This window comes from Danio aesculapii, chromosome 23 (genome assembly GCF_903798145.1).
Source record: "Danio aesculapii chromosome 23, fDanAes4.1, whole genome shotgun sequence".
Taxonomy (NCBI): Eukaryota; Metazoa; Chordata; class Actinopteri; order Cypriniformes; family Danionidae; genus Danio; species Danio aesculapii.
In genome coordinates, this window is record NC_079457.1 from 8,054,928 (window position 1) to 8,078,517 (window position 23,590).

At 35.7% G+C, this 23,590-nt stretch overlaps 1 protein-coding gene across 4 annotated transcripts in view; it reads right to left on the minus strand.

The window, feature by feature from the left end:
* Positions 1 to 23,590, minus strand: part of map7b (microtubule-associated protein 7b) — an 80,129-nt gene that overhangs the window by 33,798 nt on the left and 22,741 nt on the right. For all 4 annotated transcript variants that reach the window (XM_056449347.1, XM_056449346.1, XM_056449345.1 and 1 more), the window contains exons 2-4: positions 11,870 to 11,992; positions 6,917 to 6,991; positions 2,876 to 3,039 (exon numbers count right to left, since the gene is read on the minus strand). In XM_056449347.1, the coding sequence (XP_056305322.1) occupies positions 2,876 to 3,039; positions 6,917 to 6,991; positions 11,870 to 11,992 (362 nt within the window). The remainder of the gene's footprint in view (positions 1 to 2,875; positions 3,040 to 6,916; positions 6,992 to 11,869; positions 11,993 to 23,590) is intronic.

Here is a 23,590-nt window from a genome sequence, read left to right on the forward strand (position 1 = left end):
GTTCCCTAACTCCTGGTCCACTAGAATTCAGACTTATCGTTGCAGATGCTCACGTTGCGATATCGATGCTTAAACAATATATTGTGCAGCCCTAATATCTATTCTATTTTTACAGCATGCATACATGCTTGCATGTTGTTGTGTGTTAAAATAAGAAAATAAGAAATATGGTAAATAATAAGAAAAACAATGACGTTCAAATTTATTACAGTATGTCATAAAACACGCAACAATTTATTTTCTTTAAATTGGTTTTTATATCCATGTAAAATTGATTTTAATCATGCTTACACAGCACTAACAATGTGAGAGCAAGTTTTTGGCCAAGGCCATATCGCAAAGTGTGCACCCGCAATAGTCACATCGCAGGTTATGCAATGTTGAGATTATAGTTTAATATAGAGTTTAATCATAATGGAGTAAAAGTTTATCATCCGCATGCATTTTTGAAGAGATAGATCACCCAAAAATACTTACCATTTTCATTACACCCTTCACTTTTTTCAAACATTCTTTTTTTAAATGAACACAAAAAGACAATTGAATAACTGCTATAGTGTTGAAACAGTGAAGTGTGAGTAAATAGTGAGAACATTTCAATCTGTGAGTGAACTGTTCCTTTAAGCCAGGCATGTCCAAGCTTGGTCCTGGAGGGCCGGTGTCCTGCAAAGTTTAGTTCCAACCCCAATCAGACACACCTGGGCTAGCTAATCAAGCACTTACTAGGCTTTCTAGAAACATCCGTGCAGGTGTGTTGAGGCAGGTTGGAGCTAAAATCTGCAGGACACCGGCCCTCCAGGACCGAGTTTGGACACCCCTGCTTTAAGGCCTGTGACTGTGTGAACATTTCAATATTTCAGTTTAAAACATCCGGCCATAAGTAATTTAGTGTACCTTTAATAAAGATTAAATAATATACAATGAAGACTATGCAGTGTTGATTATTCAGTATCTGTCCCTGAATAGTGAATACCTGAAAACTAGAATTGACGTTTATCTTTACTACATTTTATTTATTTATGCTTGTAATTTATTTGTTATATATTATTCGAGATTCACTCCTCTACAAAATCCCCCCCAATCAATCTAAATAAACCTGTTAAATAATCTGGTGAAATTGTATTCACATTACAATATACATCACAGGAATACAAAATACCGTAATGTCAGATTTACGTGCAGCTCTAATTCAAGCATTCAGATATTTGTTAAACTAATTTCCATGATTTTTCTTTGTGGGTTTTTCTGTTTTTTGAAAACTTTTCCAAAATTTGGAGAATGCCATGTCAAAATTCCATGACTTTCCAGGATTTCCATGACCGAATGACCCCTGAAAACAGCTTAGATGCTTCTTTTAAATCAACTTTTAATTAGTGTTATTTTATTTCTATTTTAATGAATTATCCCATAAAGGACATGCAAACACTGCAAAACATTTTGCTATAAACTCTACTGACTGGCTTCTCCCCTGTACAATTTCACATGAGAAATCGAACACATTTCCACAAATTTAACTTTTTAAAAAATGTAATCATGTAATTTTTGGCATTTCATTTTTATTTTTCAGCAGTTACACTTTTATTCAGCAACATTTCATGTCCCCTTGATGAGAGTATGAAGTAGGGTCTGATAGGATAGAGTTTGGCACTGCACGTAAAAGGACTCGGAGGAGGTGTGTGTGTGTCTGTGGTTCTTTAGTTGTTGGTAGGTGCAGAAAATAGTGTCAAACAGCCGTTTGCATATAGACTATCCTATCGTGAAATGCGGCTAAACGTCCTTCATGACTGTAATAGTTTGATTACGGCGTTTACATGTCTGTACTGCACTTCAATAATGCGACTGAAATAGAAATACTCCACGTCTTAATTCCACTTGTGTTTCCGACAACTTTGACTTTCAGCATATCTAAAGTGCTAAAGCAGGGGTCACCAAACTTGTTCCTGGAGGGCCGGTGCCCTACAGATTTTAGCTCCAACTCAAACACACCTGATCAAACACACCTGAACAAGCCAATCAAGGTCTTACTAGGTATACTTGAAACATCCAGACAGGTGTGTAAAGGCAAGTTGGAGCTAAACTCTGCAGGGACACCGGCCCTCCAGGACCGAGATTGGTGACCCCTGTGCTAAAGTGTTCCATCACATGGTTACAAACAGGAATGCTCAAAATAACCGATTAACCGTTAACCGAAAGGTTGCGTTTGTAACCGATTAATGGTATCAGTTAAACAATTAAAAATATTATTTTACATATTTTTAAAGTTTGGCTGCATAAGGGGCCGATCACCGAAAGCAGTTTTTGCGGTCATTTTTTGAATGGTTTACTTATGGTCGCGAGTGTTTTGCGCGCTGCTTATGCGCCCTGCGCGCCTCACGTTATGCCAATGCGCACGGTGTGCTCGCAGTTGAAATAAAACTCAACCCTGAGCAGAAAAGCGCATTACGTCAGTCGCGTCTTTTTCATTCTTCCATCAAATGAAAGCAGAGGCAGGGTTTCTGTTGAGGTGCCTGCAGTGTTTGTGTTGTCAGGATGACGGATAACTTTTAATGAAGGAGGAAAGACTTGTGGTCGCTGTTTCAAGTTATCCAGAGCTGTATGACTTCACAAATCTTGAATATCACAATGTTATTAAATAGTACATTTACATTTAGTCATTTAGCAGAAGGGTGAGTAGCGGAGTGACATGTGCTCTTTTGGGTTCATCCAAGTTATATTGCAATTATAACATAATTTTTATATTAATTGTTATATAATTGTTATATTACAATTATAACAACATGGACAGCATCACTCGCACACAATACAGGTCAGCTGATTCAGTCAGCAGTTTCCTATAGTGACATACAAGAGCAGGTATTTTCAAGTATTTTCTGACCTTCTCCTCCTCCAGCTTCTGCCGTCGTTTCTCCTCCACAGCAGCACGTCTCTTGTCCTCCTTCATCCGCTGTTCCTCCAGCCTTTTCTTGCGCTCCTCCAGCTGTCTCTCGTGAAACTGCCTGGCTCTTTCCTCTCTTTCCTGCCACTTGGAGCCCCGTACAGCTACAAACACAATTTATTCATTTAGTCAAGTTAAAGATCGTTCTGCTAGTAGACGGTATGTACATATGTTTGTATCTAGAAATCCAGAAAAATGCATTTCTCTCTGTTTTTGTCAAAAATATTGTATTTTTAATAAAACTGCATCTGCATTCTAGTGGTGGAAGAAAAACATTAACACCTCAAGATAAAATAAAATGCCTGTTTGTTTGTTTAAAAGCAGAGGCTCAGTTCTTTATTTTGATATACAGTTGAAGCCAGAGTTATTAACCCCCCCACACTTGTTTATTTTATACTATTTTTTCCCCCAATATCCGTTTAATGGAAAGAAGATTCAGCACATTTCTAAACATAACAGTTTTAATATCTCATTTCTAATAACTGATTTATTTTATCTTTGCCATGATGACAGTAAATAATATTTCTCTAGATATGTTTCAAGACACTTCTATACAGCTTAAAGTGACATTTAAAGGTTTAACTAGGTTAATTAGGCAAGTTAGGGTAATTAGGCGAGTCATTGTATAACAGTGGTTTGTTTTGTAGACTATCGAAAAAATATATTACATTAGGAGGCTAATAATACTGACCTTAAAATGGGTTTAAATAAAATTAAAAGCTGCTTTTATTCTAGCCGAAATAATATGATCATACAGTCATAGCAGAAAACTTTAGGCTGTCAAAAATGCTGGCAGTGGCTGGAAACCAGGCCTGCACGATACTGGAAAAATCTAACATTGTAATATTTTGTTATTCTCCCCGTGTTGGCGTGCTTTTCCTCCAGGTCCTCTTGCAAGCGCAATAGGGGAATTATCCGTAGTGTATGTGTATAAATCCAAGAGTGTATGGATGTTTCCCAGTGACTGTTTCATGGGCCAATGGGAAGGGGTACAAAATAGAATTGGGTCTTTTTTTTTGAGATACTTTAATTTGTACGTGTTATTTTTGCTGTTTGAATTCTTTTCACTTTTGTAAACAAATTCATTTATTGTTGTCATATTTGGTTGTCGATTTGCTATTTTGCCACCAACTCTCATCAAATTGAGTCACATCAAAATGTTACCTCTTTAAACCCTAGAGGGGTTAAAATTGTAAGCTTTAAAGCCGTAACATTTGATAACACCATCATGGAGTTTCTTTCAATATTTCAGCAAACAGGATTGTAAAAAATAAAAATTTGCTGTACTCTCCCATTCACTGCGCTCTAAGTTTATTCAACTATGATGAGAAACCCAGAAATGTGAAAAGGGTCCATAGTCAGCACTGAAGATTTTATATTTCATCTGCATCTAGACAATTCAGCAATCTAAATCGTGCACAAATAATATGCCAATATCTAATGTCTTGTGCTGCGTCCCAATTCACATACCATCCATCCTAAATAGTATTTGAAAATAGAAGTAGTATGTCCCAAACCATAGTATGTTGAAAAGAGTTTGCCAAAGGTTTCCCCATGGTCTACTATTTCTGAACTGTAGAAGAGTCCATACAGTACTCGAACCGCTAATATTGCCCACAATACATTGCATGTTGGACCTGAATTCGATTAAAACTTCAAACTCGGGTAAAAAGTGTAAATAAACTACAAACATGGCGGACACGCAACACCAACCGTCAAGTAGAGAGGCTTCTGTAAAGTTGTTTAGATGACTATTACTTAATATCTAGCCAACTGGAACACATTTAATTCATGTTTTCTGTGTTATATTTCATCTGCAACAGCAATGTGAACTTATATCAAGATGGGTTTAGACATTAACATTAAATTAATAATCATCGAAAAGACCTGAGGAGATTTCTTTGCTTGAAAGAAGCACGAATGTTGGATTAACCTGCTGCTGAATCGACAGTCAGGTAAGCAATTACATATGAAAGGAATGTGGATGATGTGTCAAGTGATGATTGAGAGGGGGTGTAACTAAGCAAAATAACAATGTTAACAAGGTAGTGAGTCCCGAAGCTTGCATGCTCTTCTGTTACACACTCAAAAGTATATACTTTTCCTTCACAAAAAAAGGACATCATTTTAGGGCGTAGCATAAGTATGTTAACTGGGACGCAGTATTGGTCTCTAACCCCTTACATAAAACTGGGTGTCCTGGTAACCACCTTGCCAAGCGTTTACATAACAACTTCACCTCACCACAGCAACCTGCCCCATCACGTTAGTCATGCAGAGGAGAAACAGACAGACAACAGGAAAAAGACACAGAAATGGTGCATGAACTGTAACCTAAATTGACTCTTTGTAAAAACTCAACAGGACTAACAAGAACACCATACAACATCTAACTCTGCTTTAACATTAAACTGATCATCAATTAAGGCTTATTAAGATTAAGTCTCTGATCAAAGGTCGATTCTGTAGTACCTGTGTGTGTTTCCACAGTAAATTTTTAGGACTAAGATTTCATAAACAATGTTTGCTTGCGTTCTTAAGATAACCAGACATATGACGTGAATGGGCATGCCTGGAAGTGGCAATTAAAGACATGAATGGCATGTAATTCAACCAAATTAAATGTAAAGCTGTCAATGTCAATGTTAAGTTTAAGATTGTTGTTTTTATTATATTAATCTGTTGGTTTGAGAAATAGCATAATAAATAATTATAGCTAAATGTTATATGTATTTTGAAGCATGAATTTATGTATTGATTATTTGTTTTATATTTTTACCTATTTTGCCATCAGTTCAGGGACTACAGATGCAAAATGGCCTGTTGGCTATTTCTGGCACATTGTAGATTTCTGTATAATTTATGTGCAGTGTTGAAACAAAATTAAACATGTTGAAAAGAAATGACGCAAAAGCAAAAACAAAAAATTAACCAAAGCAAAATACAACAAAGCAAGAACAAAGCAAAAACAAAGCAAAAGAAAACAAAAAGCAAAAACAAAACCAAAACACAAAAACAAAACAAACCAAAGCAAAAGCAAAAGCAAAAACAAAACAAAACAAAACAAAGCAAAAGCAAAAACAAAACAAAGACACAAAAACAAACCAAAGCAAAAAAAAAGCAAAAAAAAAAAGAAAAAGCAAAAACAAAACAAAGACATAAAACAAACCAAAGCAAAATCAAAACAAATCAAAACAAAAACAAAGCATAAACAAAGCAAAAGAAAACAAAAAGCAAAAATAAAACAAAAACAAACCAAAGCAAAGCAAAATAAAACAAAAACAAAGCAAAAACACAACAACAAAAGCAAAAACAAAAAAAAAAGCAAAAAGCAAAAAGCAAAAAAGCTATTATTGCTTCCATCCACATTTAATGCACATTTTGAGCTGTTTTAGCTGTTCTGAAATTCTTGAGGGACAAAAAAAAGTGTTATAAGAATTATTTGGTAAAAAGACCTCCAGAAGTGACTCATGAGACTGTGTTCAGCAATCTGAGCTCAATGACAGCACTTAGAATTGTTTTTTTAAGAATTGTTCTCGTAAACATTTATGATGGAATTATTTATTCCAATATACTTATGTCTAACTTAAATTCGCAGATGTGGATGGAAATTTAACTGATTGGATCCTCAAACATGCATCCTTTGCTTTGTTTTGTTGTAGTATTTTTAGGATTTTTGTTTTGTCAAGAGGTCGAAGAGGTTAAAAATGTGAAACTGTGTCCTTTTCTCCTGACCAAACAAACTCAAACACAAAGCATATTCCATCATGATTTCTAACCATGCAAATTTCCTAACCAGATGTAAAAAAATTGCTGAAAAAAATGAACAGTGCCTACTATTTTAAACAAATAACATCAAAATATTGACTTTGAAGTGTCCACTAAATGTTTTTCTCTTTTCTGAAATATGACTCGCAGTATGGAGGATAAAAATGCATTGAGGAAGCGCATTAATGTTGTCTTTAATGACAGTGTTTGTACCGTTCTGCTTGTCCAGCTCCTCCCTGCGTTCGCGGGCGAGTCTCTGCCGTTCATCATTCTTCAGCATGAGAGGCTCTGCAAACACAAGCACACAAATCCAGGATCATGAGCTCAGGCAGTAAAACTAGAAGGTGTTTGCACAACTACGTACATCATTTGCACATATACAGTTTAAGACAAAATGATTAGCCCTCCAGGGAAATTCTGTATTGTTTTTAAATGTTTCCCAAGTGCTGTTTAACAGAGAACTCATTTTACACCTAACAGTTTTAATAACTACTTTCTAAAAACTATTTTCTTTAGTCTTCGCCATCATGACAGTACATAATATTTTGCAAGATACTAGTATTCAGCTTAAAGGGATAGTAAAAAATGATATGTATTATAAATTATATAAATAAATAAAATTTAACAGTTCAGTTGCAAAAACCTTTAAGTGCTGTCTGAAAATTTGTTTTTTCTCAGCCTCCTATGTTAATCAGGACTCGAAGTACATAAGCACCTGAAATTTTATCTATGCGACCTTAAAATATATTTGGGAGCATTTGTGTGAGCGCATAAGACTGTTGTCGTTCAACTGGTTTTCACTGCAAAATGTTCCCCACATGTGCAGATTTAGGAGACATTCAAGTAGAATGCATCTTTGCACCTAAAAACGACAAACGTAACACTCAGAAATAGTTTAAAACAGTCGTCATGTCAACTTGCTGCAGTAAACAAATCCCACAATGCCTGCCCCGCCTTAAAGTTTTCTGATTGGCCCACTGCTCTGAAACAGAACGCGAATAGATTGGTTAAAATCAGCTGTCAATCACTCAGTTTAGATGACAGGGAGCTACAGCCGCGAAAATGTAAAGGTGTGGAAATTAGAAAATGAAAATAACACTGACAAATTTAAGCTGCATCCCAAATGGCACACTATGCACTTACACACTCAACAGCATAGTATATGTATGTAGTGTCGTCCCAAATGGAACACTAATGGTTATTTTAATAAGCGGAAATTCAACCAGTTTCCCTGATGATGTTTGACGGTAGCCATATTAGTGAAATAAAAGACCAAACTACCACATAATACCTGCTATGAGTATAACCACATTCACCATCGGGAGGCGCTATAATCACTCTTGTAGGAGAATTTTGCTTTCACAATCCAAAATGAATAAAGCTATCCAACATGTGCGCCCAATAGCTTCGCCCCTTACGCTGCGCAAGCAAAGCAGCGACTGTTGAGTGTGTGAAGTGTCCATCATTACACACTTCATTTTTCTGGCTGAATGAGTGCATTATCCAGGTAATTAAAAGTACACTTATTATTTTTAGAGTTTTCAGTGTGAACGCACTTACACTATTTGTACTACAAAATGGCGTAGAATAGTGCATAAGTATGCGATTTGGGACGCAGCTTTAGTTTTAGAAACCACTTCAAGTTACAAATAACGGCACATTTTATTAGTGATCATGTGGATGTGAGTGTGAATCCACCATTTACACTTTTCGAAGAGTGGATAAAAGACTTCCAGTGGTTAAAGTCCGCTATGAAAATGACTTAAGCCATTCACCGTAAAGCAGGTGGGACGTGGACTGGCACCACATTCATCATCGCTACAGAGCATGCATTCACTGAGGTTGAACTAATATTGCAGCTCATGAAAAGACCAGTATTGCTATTAAGATGACGTATGCAAATAATAAGTTATATGTTAATATGATCTGTGCAATATCAGACAGCACCCGTGAGAACAGCACAGTTATTATTGTTAACTCGATTCATGTCAAGCAATGTGTGTAGGTCTGGTGGGCGCATGCAGATTTTTTTTTGTATGATAGTTTTGATTAGTGTTGATTTGAAATGTTATAAATCTGTTAATATAAAGCGTGTAGTAATGCTGCTCATAATTTTGGTGGATATGCCTAAATTATGTCTGGTGCACCTAAATTTTAGTTAGGAGCACTGGTGCTATCAAGAAAACGGTTTAATTTGTTTTAAAGGTTAATTGGTTTATGTTTAGTTATTTTACTTTAAAGATAATAAAAATATTTATTCTTGGCATTAAGAGTAATTGTTATTGAAACTAGTAGTAGTAGTAGTAGTAGTAGTAGTAGAGAACTTTATTAATTGAAACTCATTTGCCACCATCAACATCACAATACAATAAACTATTAAACAACAAATACCACAAAAATCAGTACAACAACACAACATTTAACTACACTTAACAACACCGTAAATAACTGAGCAAAATAAATAAATAAATAAAACATAAAATTACACCACTTACACTTACACCATTAAAGAGTAATAAAACTCCCCTCTTTTGGTACAAGTCTACCTCTGAATTAAAAAAAAAAATGTTTTGAGGGATGTGGAGCACTGCGAGCAGAGGGAGGAGTGGGTGTGACCGGCAGAGGAGGAGGAGAAAAAGGGGAGCAAACAACTGTAGTCAGCTGGCTCACAAAATGAGACATAATCCGTGAGACCCATGATCTTACAGTTTACAAAGCTAAAATGCAAAGAAATAAACAGTAAGTAATTTAATTTGCTGCTACATTTGTTATTCATAATTTTATATACACATAACCACAATTTGTTACATCATTATAAAGATAAATCATGTTTACATAAACACTATAAATGAGGAGGACTTCTCTCCTCCTGAATCCCTGGGTCTGAATGCAGACACAGAGGATAGCGGTGCAGCAGGTCTCTTGCCCTATCTATTCCAACCATTAACCCTGCTGGTAATCTGGAGGATTTTAAACATTTGATGAACACTGCAGCACGGATATAGGTGATGAGTCTGAATGGTATCGAACTTAACTGATAAAATACAAAGTCCGGTTTTACCCAATTCTCGTACAGCTTTCCTGACAAAAATGCTTGCTGCAAACCATCAGCTTTGCTCTATCGTGTCTGACAGCATCTCGGGGAAAAACATGCAACAAACCCCGTGGATCATGGAAACAAACACATACGACCAGTGCCGTGCAGACGCGGTCTTACCAAGTCATTGGGTCACAGCTTGGTAGGTCTGTCTTGCCTTTGGAAAGCACATGCTCTTGTGAATATTTAAGAAGCAGTTTTCTCACAGGATAAGAAAACTGTATGAATACAGGGTATATGCAGGAATCCTAAAGGTAATTTCAATACCTTTTAAAGACTTTTTAAAGACCTTCTCAGAATATTTTAAGCCTTCATCTCCACTTCAAGTTCTAATCAGTATCTAACCATTAATTTAATAAACAGTTGTTGATAAACAATTGTAGTTAAATAAATCAATGGAGCACAATCATGCAATAGAACTCTGATAAGCTTGGAAGAAATAAACCTTGAAATAATAAATTACGTGGTTGTTTTAGCGACAGGCTGCAGCCACTGTTTAAACTTGTCTTTCTCCATCCAGTGATACGCAAACTTACATTGTCCCATTTTGCCATCAGCTTCGCTCTATTGTTTCGCTACATGTGGAGAACGTCACATCATTTTCTCGCATTTGTCGGAAATTCCATCACCCAGAGTAAGGAGCTTGGCCAGATGCGCCCCGGCCTGAACCAATCGCGTGTATTTAGCATGTCGTTGTTAATATTAAGAGGAAAATAAATATATTTATTCTTTTTGGAGTCAAACACTTTGGACAACGCTTGAACAAAATTTAAGACCTTGTAAAATGCAATTTAAGACTTTTTAATACCTTTTAAGGGCCTTAATTTTCTCATAATTGATTTATCAACTTTTAATACTTCTTAAGACCCCGCACACACTGTGGAATAATAATGAGAAACCAACACATCATCACTCCACTTGCAGATTCCCGCTACGACACCAATTTTAATCCCGCCCCAAAAATTATTTTAAACCCAGAAGAAGAAATTAGCTGACAAAAGCTCAAAATTATCCAGTTTTCCCTACAATTAAAGGTGTCAGGTGCTAACGTTGTCTTAACTGATGCTCAACACACACAAATCTGTAAAAAATTCTAAAAAGTACTCCAACGTGTCTTGAACCTTAAAAAAAAAAAAAAAAAAAACTTGATGGCGGCTGGGATAAAGGACCTTCTAAATCTCTCTGTGGAGCACCGGTGCATTACTTGTCTCTCACTGAATGAGCTCTTAAGTGTTCTAAAGCTATTATTTGGTGGATGTCCTTCATATTTCAAAATGATCTTTAATTTAGCCCTTGTTCTCTTTTTTACAGTCACCTTAAGTGAATCAGGCTTAAAACCAATAATAGAACCAGCTTTTCAGATCATTTTATTGATCCTGTTTCTATCACCCACAGTCATGCTACTCCCCCAACAGAGCACACCATAGAACCAAACACAGTCCAAAATTCCCGGATTATAAAAAAAAACATACAGCAGCTTTCTACTGATGCCAACAGAACTTAACTTCCTTAAAAAGAAAAGAAGTTTTGAATGTGCCTTCTTAAATACAACTTCATTTTCTTTTTCTAATTTAGTTTATTTTAAAAAATGGACACCAAGAAATTTGTAAGACTTGACTATGTCTATATTCTGCCCATTAATTGTAAACAGGTAATATTGCTTCACTGTTTCTTCTAAAATCAATAATTAACACCTTAGTCTTCCCCACATTCAGCTTAAGAAAGATTTCATGATTGAAAAAAACTACACCAGCCTGATAAAAATGCTCATTTTAGATCAAAATTTCAGACAGCACTTAGACGATTTTGCATCTAAACTCAAATAACAATTTCTTAAAGGGGCTAATAATATCGACGCCAGCAGTTTTTCATTTATTTATTTTTAATTTCAGCCAAATTCCAGAAATATGAATTTCTCCAGAAGAAGTACTGCGAAAAATTTATTAAATAGTACTTGGGAAATATTATACATAGAAAGAAATCATCAACTGCATATGTACAGGCAGAAACATAAGAAATCATCAACTGCATATATACAGGTAGGAGCATGCATGTTCTGTGTGTCTGACCTGGTTTGGTAATGGTGTGCATCTCTGTGGGGCTGGGGATAGTGTAGGTGTACTGTCCAGAGGCAGATGAGTCCGGCTGACTCCATGATGACTTCTCATCTGCCCTGAGAAGGTAGTCAGAGCCTGAATGATAAAGACAGAGAGAAATGGGAAAACCCCAAGCTGTTAATTCATCACCTGAAGACTCCAGAGGAAAGAGCGACAAAACAAAGCATTTATTATTTTACTTTTTTTACTTTCAGGGCTAGACTGAGTTGGTGGTCTTAAGACAATTATTTTTTTTAAAATAGAAAACTTAAATATGTATACATTTTATATTACATTATTTAATATTACATAATAATAATAATAATAATAATAATAATAATAATAATATATACCATATTTAATATACTTTATTATAAAATGTTTATTTTTTATTTAGTACTTTATATTTGTAATACATATACACACAATATTTAAGAATAATTATTCATTCATTTTCCTGTGGCTGTGGTCTCTATTTCAGAGGAATGAACCGTCAACAATTTCAGCATATGATTTACGCAGCAAATGCCCTTCCAGCTGCAACCCAGTATTGGTAAATATATTTAAGAATATTTTATTCAAAAATTACTATTAAAACAGAATGCACTAATTATATAAATGCAGGTACATGAATACTAATTATATTAAATTAGCCATATTTCAGTGTTACATAATTAAATAATATATAAAAAAGAATACAGAAATGACAAAGTATTAGTATTACAAAACTGGATTATTTATGTACAGTGCGGGAAATAAGTATTGAACACGTCAGCGTTTTTCTTAGAAAACCTTTTTCTAAAGGTGCTGTTGACTTGAAATTTTCGCCAGATGTTGGTAACAACCAAAGAAATTCATATGCAATGAAAAAAAATTTAATCAGTTTGCAAATGAAGTTATGTGTAATAAAATGAAATTATGCAGAGGAAAAAGTATGGAACACATGAAGGCAGGTATGTGTAGAAAGGCAGTGAAAGCCCAGACAGCAGCTGAAATCTCTAAGTAGTTCTTCAGCAACCCACTGCCCTTCCTCATTGTAAATGAATATTAGCTACTTCAGTGTGACATTTACATTAGCAGGATGAAGATGAAACCAGAGTGGATATTTCAGCAAGACAATGATCCAAAACACAGCTCAGGAAACTCTCAAGTGCTTTCTGAGAAAGAAAATCAAGCTGTAGAATGGCCCAGCCAATCACCTGACTTCAATCCAATAAAGAATACAAAATAAAGATCAGATTTGATCGAGGAGACCCACAGAACCATCAAGATTTTTACACTCTGCTGAAGTCTGTGAAAAACTCACTCCTGAGAAATGCATGTGACTTCATCCTCCACATGGGAGGAGTCTTTAAGCTCATTAAAAAAGCCTTTTATATAAAGTATTAAAGACATTTCAGTAGTTCAGTACTTTCTCCTTGTGTCCTTTCATTATTATTACACAGAACTCATGTTTCAGATTTGTTTTTGTTTTATTTTTATGTTTGTATTGTTTGGGTTTTTACCAAAATCTGCTTCAATTCCATGTCAACAGCTCTTTTAGAAATATTATTCTCAGGAAAAAAATGACATGCTCAATACTTACTTTCCCCACTGTATTTAATAACAAAATATAAAACACATTAAATATAAAATGAATGAAAATTTGACCAAAAATAAAAGATGCATAGGATCTTTTTTTTTTTTACAATAAAAATAAACGCGACAACTACAGAGATATCCAATATTTACACAAGCATAAACCAATAATAGGAACATACTCCCCGTGTGACGTCATTTCCATGTTAAAAACAGGTTAATTATGTGATATTTACATGCTTAGTTATTTGCAACAGAATTGCACCAAAGCAGTTTCAAAAATCAAAGTGCCTCAGCATCATATTGATCTACGTCGAGCTCTGAGGTCTTTTAGGAAGTGACTGTAAAAAGATTTATGAGCTGACAGACCCCTGCAATTCCTTTAAAACAGATGTCCAATACGCTTCTGCAAATATACATATTATAATATGGCTATCATGTCATCTACAAACAAAAAGTGCATTTAAAAGCATTACTATCATCAAGTCTCCACATATGCAAGATTTCTGTGATCAGGAACAGACACTGAAGCAAACAGCCCATATCAGAATCAGCAAACTGGCTAATCTGTCATCGATTATTCCTATGAAAGCGTTCAGCCTCCTGCTACAGCATGTGCGTCATCCCACACACCAATCTATAATAGTATAATAGTAATGCATCGTGAATTCCACACGAACATGAGCGTCTCGTTTTGGAATAATATTGCAAATGAAGCTCATGCAAATGAGGTACAACAAAGCCAGGAATCAGAAATAATGAGAATCTAACATCTAAACAAGCCATCAGACTGCAGTTAATTAAGCTTCAATTGCAGATAAAGGAAGACCAGCACTATCCTACACACGCTAGCGGTATTTTGGCTTCCACAAACTCTGATCTTTAAAGACTGTTACCCATAATTCCAGCGTGGGGGAGGAAGGGATGAACAAGCCATGGGCAGATGGTGCGTCTAGACGACAAAGGCAATGGATGAAGAACAAATACAATCACATACTAGCAAAGACCATTTTACCAAAAGTCACTGACAACTCGAACTGTCGAAAACAAAACATTTTATTTCTACACAATACATGAAGATTAGGATCTGGAAAAACACAAGGAACCCAAGTCATAAAAATGTCATGAAACATGGGAAATATGGGATTAAAAAAATGGCCAATACATGAAATGGTCATATACATTCATTCATTTTCTTTTCGGCTTAGTCCCTTTAGTAATCCGGGGTTACCACAGTGGAAGGAACCGCCAACTTATCCAGCACGTTTTTTTACACAGCGGATGCCCTTCCAGCCGCAACCCATCTCTGGGAAACATCCATACACACTCATTCACACTCATACACTACAGACAATTTAGCCTTCCCAATCCACCTGTACCACATGTCTTTGGACTTGTGGGGGAAACCAGAGCACCCGGAGGAGGAAACGGTCATATATTTGAGTATAATTGAAAAATATTAGAATACAAAAAGTTTGCTATTAAATTATAAACACAAAAGCTCTTCAATACAGCCAGTCAATAACTGTTTGGTTTAAACGAAAGAAATAAATAACTACTTTTTGTAGTATACTACGGCAACACAATACACTCATTGGCCACTTTATTAGGTACATCTTGATAGTACCCAGTTGGACCCCCTTTTGCTTTCAGAACTGCCTTAATCCTTTGTGGCATAGATTCAAGAAGGTACTGTTGTAGTACAAGGTATGTATGTATATACGTATATATATATATATATATATATATATATATATATATATATATATATATATATATATATATATATATATATATATATATATATGTATATATATATATATGTTCTAGATATGTTCTGATTTGAAATATGAACCAGCAGCACTTTGTCCTTCAAAAATGAAATAGTTGCATTTTAATTGTTATGATTTTTTTAATTGCTAGTTTTATGAATTTATTTAAATAGATTTGATAAAAGAATTATAATAAAATCATTCAGAAAGAGTTCTTAAGTCAATAAGTTGTATATAAATAAAAATAAAGCATTCCATGCTGCACTAATATTGTAAAAAAAAAATGGATAATTTGTTACACTAATGTGAATTAAATTGATTATTTACATTCAATGAAACATTGATGAAAAAATTCAAACAAGACGAAAATTTGGAGGAAAAAATGGAAACCATAAGTCCCTAATCGACGTATGAGATTGTGAATACCATGCAACATCCCAGTTCCTCCTACAATATGACCAGCATGTTCCTAGAGCATCTAAAACCAGTGAGTAAATGAGAATAAGCACCAGAGAATAAATGACTAATGCAGACAGCTAGCCATGCATTTAAACAGAGCTGTTGCGATATCATCCGATCCATTTCAGTGTACGATCCCTCAGGAGATGGAACTAAAACGGCCATCCCTTGCTCTAGATTCCAGGAAAATGCTGCTCCTGATTTATCCCAGGCCAAACTCCGTCTGACCCACTTTATCCAGTTGGCAGAAATGCAAGATATCACCTTTCTCAGACAAACAATGGGAAAGGTTTCAAATGTTTACTGAGGGAAATGATTATATTCTAGAGAAAAATTATGCATTGATAAAAGTCGTTATTCCTTCACATATCGCCCAGAACGAATTTCCACCAGACTCCAATAGTACAGTGATACATTCCAACCTGGAGTTATCAGTTCTCCACTGAGGCTTATTAAAACTAAGCTTACACGTTTATCAATTCCTAAGAGAATATGAAGCCTAAAAATAAGTCAATGAGTGTGTGCCACAACTCTGGCTCTTTACTTGATGGTAAGGGAGACTCAGTGGTGTTTAACCTAGAAATCTTCTGACAGCAATATCACAAGCCAAAATTATACTGACACATGTAGACGCAATGTAAGCTTGTATGTGGCTTATTACACTGGCACAAAAAAAATGTACAGGTTCAGTTCATATATCTGACTGCTTATATTAAAGGGCACCTATGATGAAAATCAACTTTTGTAAGCTGTTTGGACAGAACTGTGTGTAGGTATAGAGAGTCCACTGTCATAGTGGAGTGATAGAAACACACCAAGTCTCTTTTTACACATTTTCAGATGTGAAAATAGGATCTAAATCCCTCCCATTTTGAGGCCCACCACAACATGAGGTAGGAGTGCGGTTTCCCTGCCCACCGAACTGATTGACAGCCGCGTATTCAAATATACACAAGACAGGACGTGCGCAAAGCAACCGGGATTAAAAGATCTCAGCTCTCTGTGATCATCAGCACCTTAAGAATAAGTTTTACAAGTTTAAATCATTTTTAAAACAGTGCATGTTGGAAATAAACACAGTAAAATTGCTGTAATTCATCACCACAGCCGCGTAACATCAGTACAATTATAACAAAAGACGCTTCAATCCCGGTTCGTCAACTTAAATCAGGTTTATTTTGTACATCAATTGACAGATGTCCATACAGCAGTGGATATTACCATGCATCCTGTCACATTTGCTGTGCAAAAACAGTCCAAAGCTAAATGTGTGCGCGCGTGTGCGAACTTTATAACAACATTGTGTGTTGTGTAACTCATCGTTGCAGAAAGGCTTGAATTCACACCACAACAAATATACAGAGCTCAGCATATAGGAGTACACGCCCCTTAATCTCTCATTTAAATGAATATTTTCTATAGGATGGTTTACAATATTATATTTGAGCATATACATTAGTCAGTACTGAAGCCAAATCTGAAGCTAATCTCACAAAAAAAACTTACGATAATAGTTTAAAAATTAGTAGACCAAACTTATATGTTAGGGAAAAATATTAAATACAATTTTCAAAAATAGCAAAAATCAAGAGAAACAAAAAATATATACACAATTTTGTTGAAATGTTGTAGTTTGTAATATTTTTTGCAATATTTTGCATGAATTTAAATGTAAGATGTTCTGTAACTAAAGTATTAAAATAGTTCTGTGACTATTTTAATAAATATATCTGTTTAATACATCTGTTTTGTTTAAATGCACCAACACATATTACCCAAATTAACTGAAAAATGGATAAAAATATAAATTTTAAAAATGGGGTGCACTCATAGATGCTGAGCACTGTATCAACTAACCGTTGGGAAAGTTCCTACGGTAGTAAGGGAAATCGGCTTCATTCTTGTCTGTCACTGTGCTGCTTATGCGTGAGACGCAGCAGGAGAAGACTACACCCATCAGATCAACAGTGAGCGATCTGTTTGGCTCTGACATGCCCGTGGGAATGGTGGGCGGGGAGAACCAGCTCATTTGCATTAAAGGCACAGGCACAACAAAAACAGCTTCAATGTTCTTACAGCTCAAATTTCCAATATACAGAAAGGTATAATAAATAATCGGATAAGTGTTTTGAGCTGAAACTTTACAGACACATTCTGGAGGCATAAAAGACTCTCCTTAAATCTTGAAAGAGGGGTAAAATAGGTGTTCTTTAAAAGACAAGCAGTCAGATATACGAACTGAACCTTTAATTTTACCTGCTCATAGAAAACAGGGTTCTTGAATATAGCAAACAAAACTCAAGTGCAGCCACAGAAATCAACAGGAGCATTTAGAGCAGATCAAGAAAAGTAAATAATTAGTGCATAATACAAGTATTGAAACGATAAAAAATGTGAGGTACCTGCAATTTCCAGCTAACTGAGCTCTGTCAAGTTAGTTCTTAAACACCCATGATTGGCCATTGTGTTCAAGTGCTGAACAGAAATGTCTGTGATTGGCTATAATGATCATCGCTGTTCACCGTCTGCTCATTGGCGGAAAAAAACTGCGGAGAAAATTCTGCAGGCATGCTTGCATCTGGACATTACCTCATGGCCCACAGTGAAAAACAAGCAGAGATGAAGCTTCTCTTTATATATGATATGCCTCCATTTCTTCCCTAGCAATCAAATACGTGGTCAATCAAACTCAGGTGCGAGCCAGGCAATCAAGAAAAATGTGAAAGCAACAGCTGGTCATGCGATACCCTTATATAGAAATCTGAGCTACTGCAATATATGCAAATCAGATATTTAACCAAATCAAAAGTACACAAATATATTTGTACATACAGTACTGTGCAAAAGTATTAGGTCCCTTGTTGTAGGGCTCAAAATTGTGACTATTTTGGTTGCACAAGCGGCCAAAATTTTACCTATGCGACATCAAAATATATTTGGGAGCATTTGTGTGAGTGCATAAAATTAATGCCATGCGACCGGTTTTCACTGCAAACTGTTCACCGCATGCGCGAATTTAGGAGACATTCATGCAGAATGCATCTTTGCACCTAAAAAAGGTGAAACGTAGCACTCAGGACAGTTTAAAACAGTCGCCATGTTAACTATTTACAGTAAACAAATCCCGCAATGCTTTCCCCGCCTTCAAGCTCTGATTGGCGCACTGCTCTAGAATGCAAACGCATTGGTTAATATCAGCTGTCAATCATTCAGTCAAATCTATGTGCATGTAGGTGACGGGGAGGTCATTTTGTTCTGAGTTTTATGGTGGGTTATTCGGGATGTGGTGGGTTTCTTAAAAGATGTTTTCGGTCACTGATTCTTTAGCCTGCATTATGCATTGAGTGTAAGCTGGACAAATGTTCATTAAAAGATCGGGATCTCAACACTCACGCAACCTAAATTATAAATGATGGTTATTTGAATATGTTTATTAATCCTTCGAAACGCTGCATTCAAATCTGTGTTTGAAACACGCAAAAGATATAACCACTGATGTTTATGGTAAAGATTAAAATCACAGTCATATGCATTTAACTTGACACTCAAAAATGAAAGTTGTAGGCAGCAATTACATTATTTAACCAATAGGTGGTGACAGCCAGCCATAAAAATATGCCACTGAACAATTCTTCAAAAATGATCCGTCTAGCAATGAAACATGAAATATGGGTTGTGTAAATGATAATGTTAGATTTCTACACTTAGCGTTATCAGCAACAGTAGCAGTAACAATTAATTTTTCACAGTACTGAATATTTTACTAATTTTTATTCAGCTCATTTTTTCTTCATTTTACTTTGTGAAACCAAAAGTGTCTTGCAGTATTGTTTTTGTGATAAAAGGAAAGTAAATTACATTAGTCATCTCTTTTTGGCTGATCTGAGAAATGGTCCGATCTGTGACTAAAAAACCATAATGTGATGCGAACCCTGAGATTTGTGATCGGTTACACTGCTACCTTTTAGATAGATAGACTGAATATGCAACATATTTCAAAACAGCAAAAAACGGATGTTTATATATGAATATGTCAAGTATGAAAGGTGTGAGGAGGACTCCTTTAAGAACCACACACACACAAAAAAAATAGTTGTGCTTACGCTTGTTTATATATTACTAACAGAAGCCAAATATGACAGAAACCATCAAATATTTGTGCACCATCTAAACAAACCCCAGGCTATTGTGCTGGTGAGACTAACATGACACCTGTGGGGCATGTTTGTATTCACCTGATTTGGCCTTTGTTAACTCCCTAATACAGGCTTTTCATTCGACTCAAATGCTCAAGGGATTCAAAAACAATCAAATGTTCCAACAGCTTCACTTGAGATGATGAAAGATAGACATTATAACCAAGTTACAGTAGAATGCAATCCTTTCTCTCGAGATCTGACACAAAATGTAGGATTTAGACACTTTCTCTCTTGCTTTTGTCTTCATTCCAGCACAGAACATAAAATGGTAGAAACCCTCATGAACCTTTGGTCTGAGGCCCATGCCTGATTAGCTTACTAATCTGTGCTCTGAATGCCGGGCGGCACAGGCTGGTTAAGTATGTAGTGACGGCAGAAGAGAATAAGCATGAGTACACAGACAACAACCACCTACAGCAGCAGTTAGCGTTAATGACATCAAACTTACACAAAGTTCTGAGCACTTGTTTTGCCAACAAATATGCTAAACAGGGCTCAAAATATGATGGCATACAGGTTAGGGCTGCACAATATATTGACAAATGATTTAGTTATTGAGATAAAAGGCCACATTCATATTAGGGCTGCACAATATATCGTTTCAGCATCGATATCGCAATGTGCGTCACATCAAAGGATCTCGAATTTCAAATTGGAATTATAATAAACCAGAAAACAGGTCAGAACTTGTGGATTTGTGGAGTTGTTGCTAAGTTTAACGCTAATTTTATAATATGAAAGGCTTTTATTTGGGTGTTTTCTGAATAGATTTCAAGAGGATTTAAACTATTTGGGCACAGGAAAAATGATAAAGTTTGCCACTTTAATGAAGATTGTGTTTATTATGAATTATAGCATAATTGAAAAAAGACTACTCTGTGTTATTTTACATTTGACTATTGAATTTCTGATCTTTAATGCTGTTCCAGTCCAACCGAAAGCCATAAAGAATAGTTTATTTTTTATCTTTATTCTATTGTTTTCATCTGTGCTTTTATTTATTTATTTTTACATTTACATTTAGTCATTTAGCAGACGCTTTTATCCAAAGCAACTTACAAATGAGGACAAGGAAGCAATTTACACAACTATAAGAGCAGCAGTGAACAAGTGCTATAGACAAGTTTCAGGTGTGTAAAGTCTAAGAAGCAAAGCATTAGTAATTTTTTTGAGAGAGAGAGAGAGAGAGAGAGAGAGAAAGAGAGAGAGAGAGAGTACAGTCAGTGGTATAGCCAGAGAGGCAGTTTCAGATTAGGAGGGAAAGTGGAGACTAAACAGTTGCGTTTTTAGTCGTTTCTTGAAGACAGCAAGTGACTCTGCTGTTCTGATGTAGTTAGGGAGTTCATTCCACCAACTGGGCAGATTGAATGTGAGAGTTCGGGAAAGTGATTTCTTCCCTCTTAAGGATGGAACAACGAGGCGACGTTCATTCACAGAACGCAAGTTTCTGGAGGGCACATATATCTGCAGAAGTGAGAGCAGATACGAAGGAGCAAAGCCAGAGGTCGCTTTGTGAGCAAACATCAGAGCTTTGAATTTGATGCGAGCAGCAAGAGCTTGAACAATGAGTTGAGCTGTATGTTTAGATATGAAGGGTCGGACCTTTCTGATGTTATAGAGTGCGAATCTGCAAGATCGAGCAGTTCTAGAAATGTGGTCAGAGAAGTTCAGTTGGTCATCAATTGTTACTCCAAGGCTTTTTACCATTTTAGATGCAGTAATGGTTGCTCCATCCATCTGGATTGAAAAGTTATGGTGAAGAGTCGGGTTGGCAGAAACTTCAAGCATTTCCGTTTTCGTGAGGTTAAGCTGGAGATGATGATCTTTCATCCAGTGTGAAATGTCTGACAGGCAGGCTGAAATGCGAGCTGGAACCGAGGGATCATCAGGGTGAAAAGAGAGGTATCAATTTTTGCATAATTTTGTATATTTATGCAGATGAGCTCAATTATAAATCATTCCAATCAATATAAAATTAGGAATTTTCCAAATATGGCAATATACATTGCAGAAAAACAAAACGTCACAATGTCAGTTTTTTCCAATACCATGCAGCCCTAATTAATGTGACAAATTAAATGTATTTTACGTGCCAAGAATTTGTGCATTTTATAATTAGGTTGTTTATCCAAATTTGACCAATCAGACAGAACTATACTAGCGCTGTCTAAAGGAGTTGTTTCTTTGATGCACTGCGATACAAAACGCAAACAACTCCATATCGGTTTAGTAATAATCATAACCAGTTATTATGTGCTGACATCATTTATCACATATGCGTTATATGGCAGTGACTTACTATGGCGAAGGAGAAGAGTAATTAAAACGCTTTGACCTGCTAGCGTGTTCGTGAGGTAACGTTTTCTGCAGAGCGAGTTTTCTCCACCGTGTCGCCATCTATAATGGATCAGCTGATCGCCACAGCTGATTAGCATCAGTGTCCGTTTCACTGTTTGCTGAACAGTGCCAGAGCCACAATGACCAATCGCAGCCTCTTCTGTTGAGCACGTGATCAATCACAGGTGTTTAACAACTTGCTTGATAATATTTACATTAGTTTATTTGCTATAAATGCTCATGTTGTTCTCTGCATGTACATTAATTAAATTAAAAGTACAGTACATATATTTGACTTCTTGTATTAAAGGACAACATTTTATTACAAAAAATATCAATATAAATATTTATAAATTATACATTTTAACACAAGAATTATTGTGTTGCATAGTAAAATATCAGATTGTTTATGGAAAGAATCGTCAATTCACTGTGATGCACCGAAATATCAAATTGAACCAAATCGATGGCATGATAACCGTAACCGAACTGTGAGACCAGTGTAGGTTTACACCCCTAGACCATACTATCTTTATACCTGTATCCCCCCAGTATGCTATTGGCTAAAGCAGCCCAAAGGTGAATCAAGAGTCTTGGTAGATGAAGAGACAAGCGAGAAAAATGACAACAGCCAATAAGAATGAAGAATGTCTGCAACTGTTTTCAGTCATTCATAAAGTCAAAATGTTTGCACATTGACAGCTTTCTTTTGACCAGAATTAGATTTAATTAGATGTGAAAAATATATATTTTATATTCATTTTAGTATGATCATTACATGAATTTAGGAAAAATTTATAGTGCAAGAAATATCCTTATCGCAATACTAAACCACAATATTGCATAATCACATATTTTGTTCAGCATCTTGCTGCACTGAAGCTTTGTTAAGCTAGTTAGAAAATCAAAGTTCAAGAAGAGATGTTAGTCAGTCAAAATTTATTCAAAATAAATCAACAGAAAAATGAATTTATAGTGGAACTGCTATGAAGGTTAAAGTGGATTTAAGGAAACGTCCTCCATTAGGGCTCTTTAAATCTGTTTGCTTGTTTTTGATTATCAAAGTCAAACTAAAGCACCTATAGGAGGAATGCTCTTTATTTTCTTCTAGTTTTAGTGTGGTCCATCTTGGCTCTGCAGTGAACGGTTTCCATGCCAGTGTGTGCAGTAAAGCAGAACTGCTGGAGTCAGAGCGGGACTGAGGTCCAAAGACAAAGCATCAGATAAATTCTATGTAAATCAGGAGCTTGCTATTGTTACACAAGATAACATATGGATGGGAGAAAGATGAAGAGATACCTGTTAAAACTGAACACTTGTTAACCAGCTTACTAGAACATTTTCTCAAC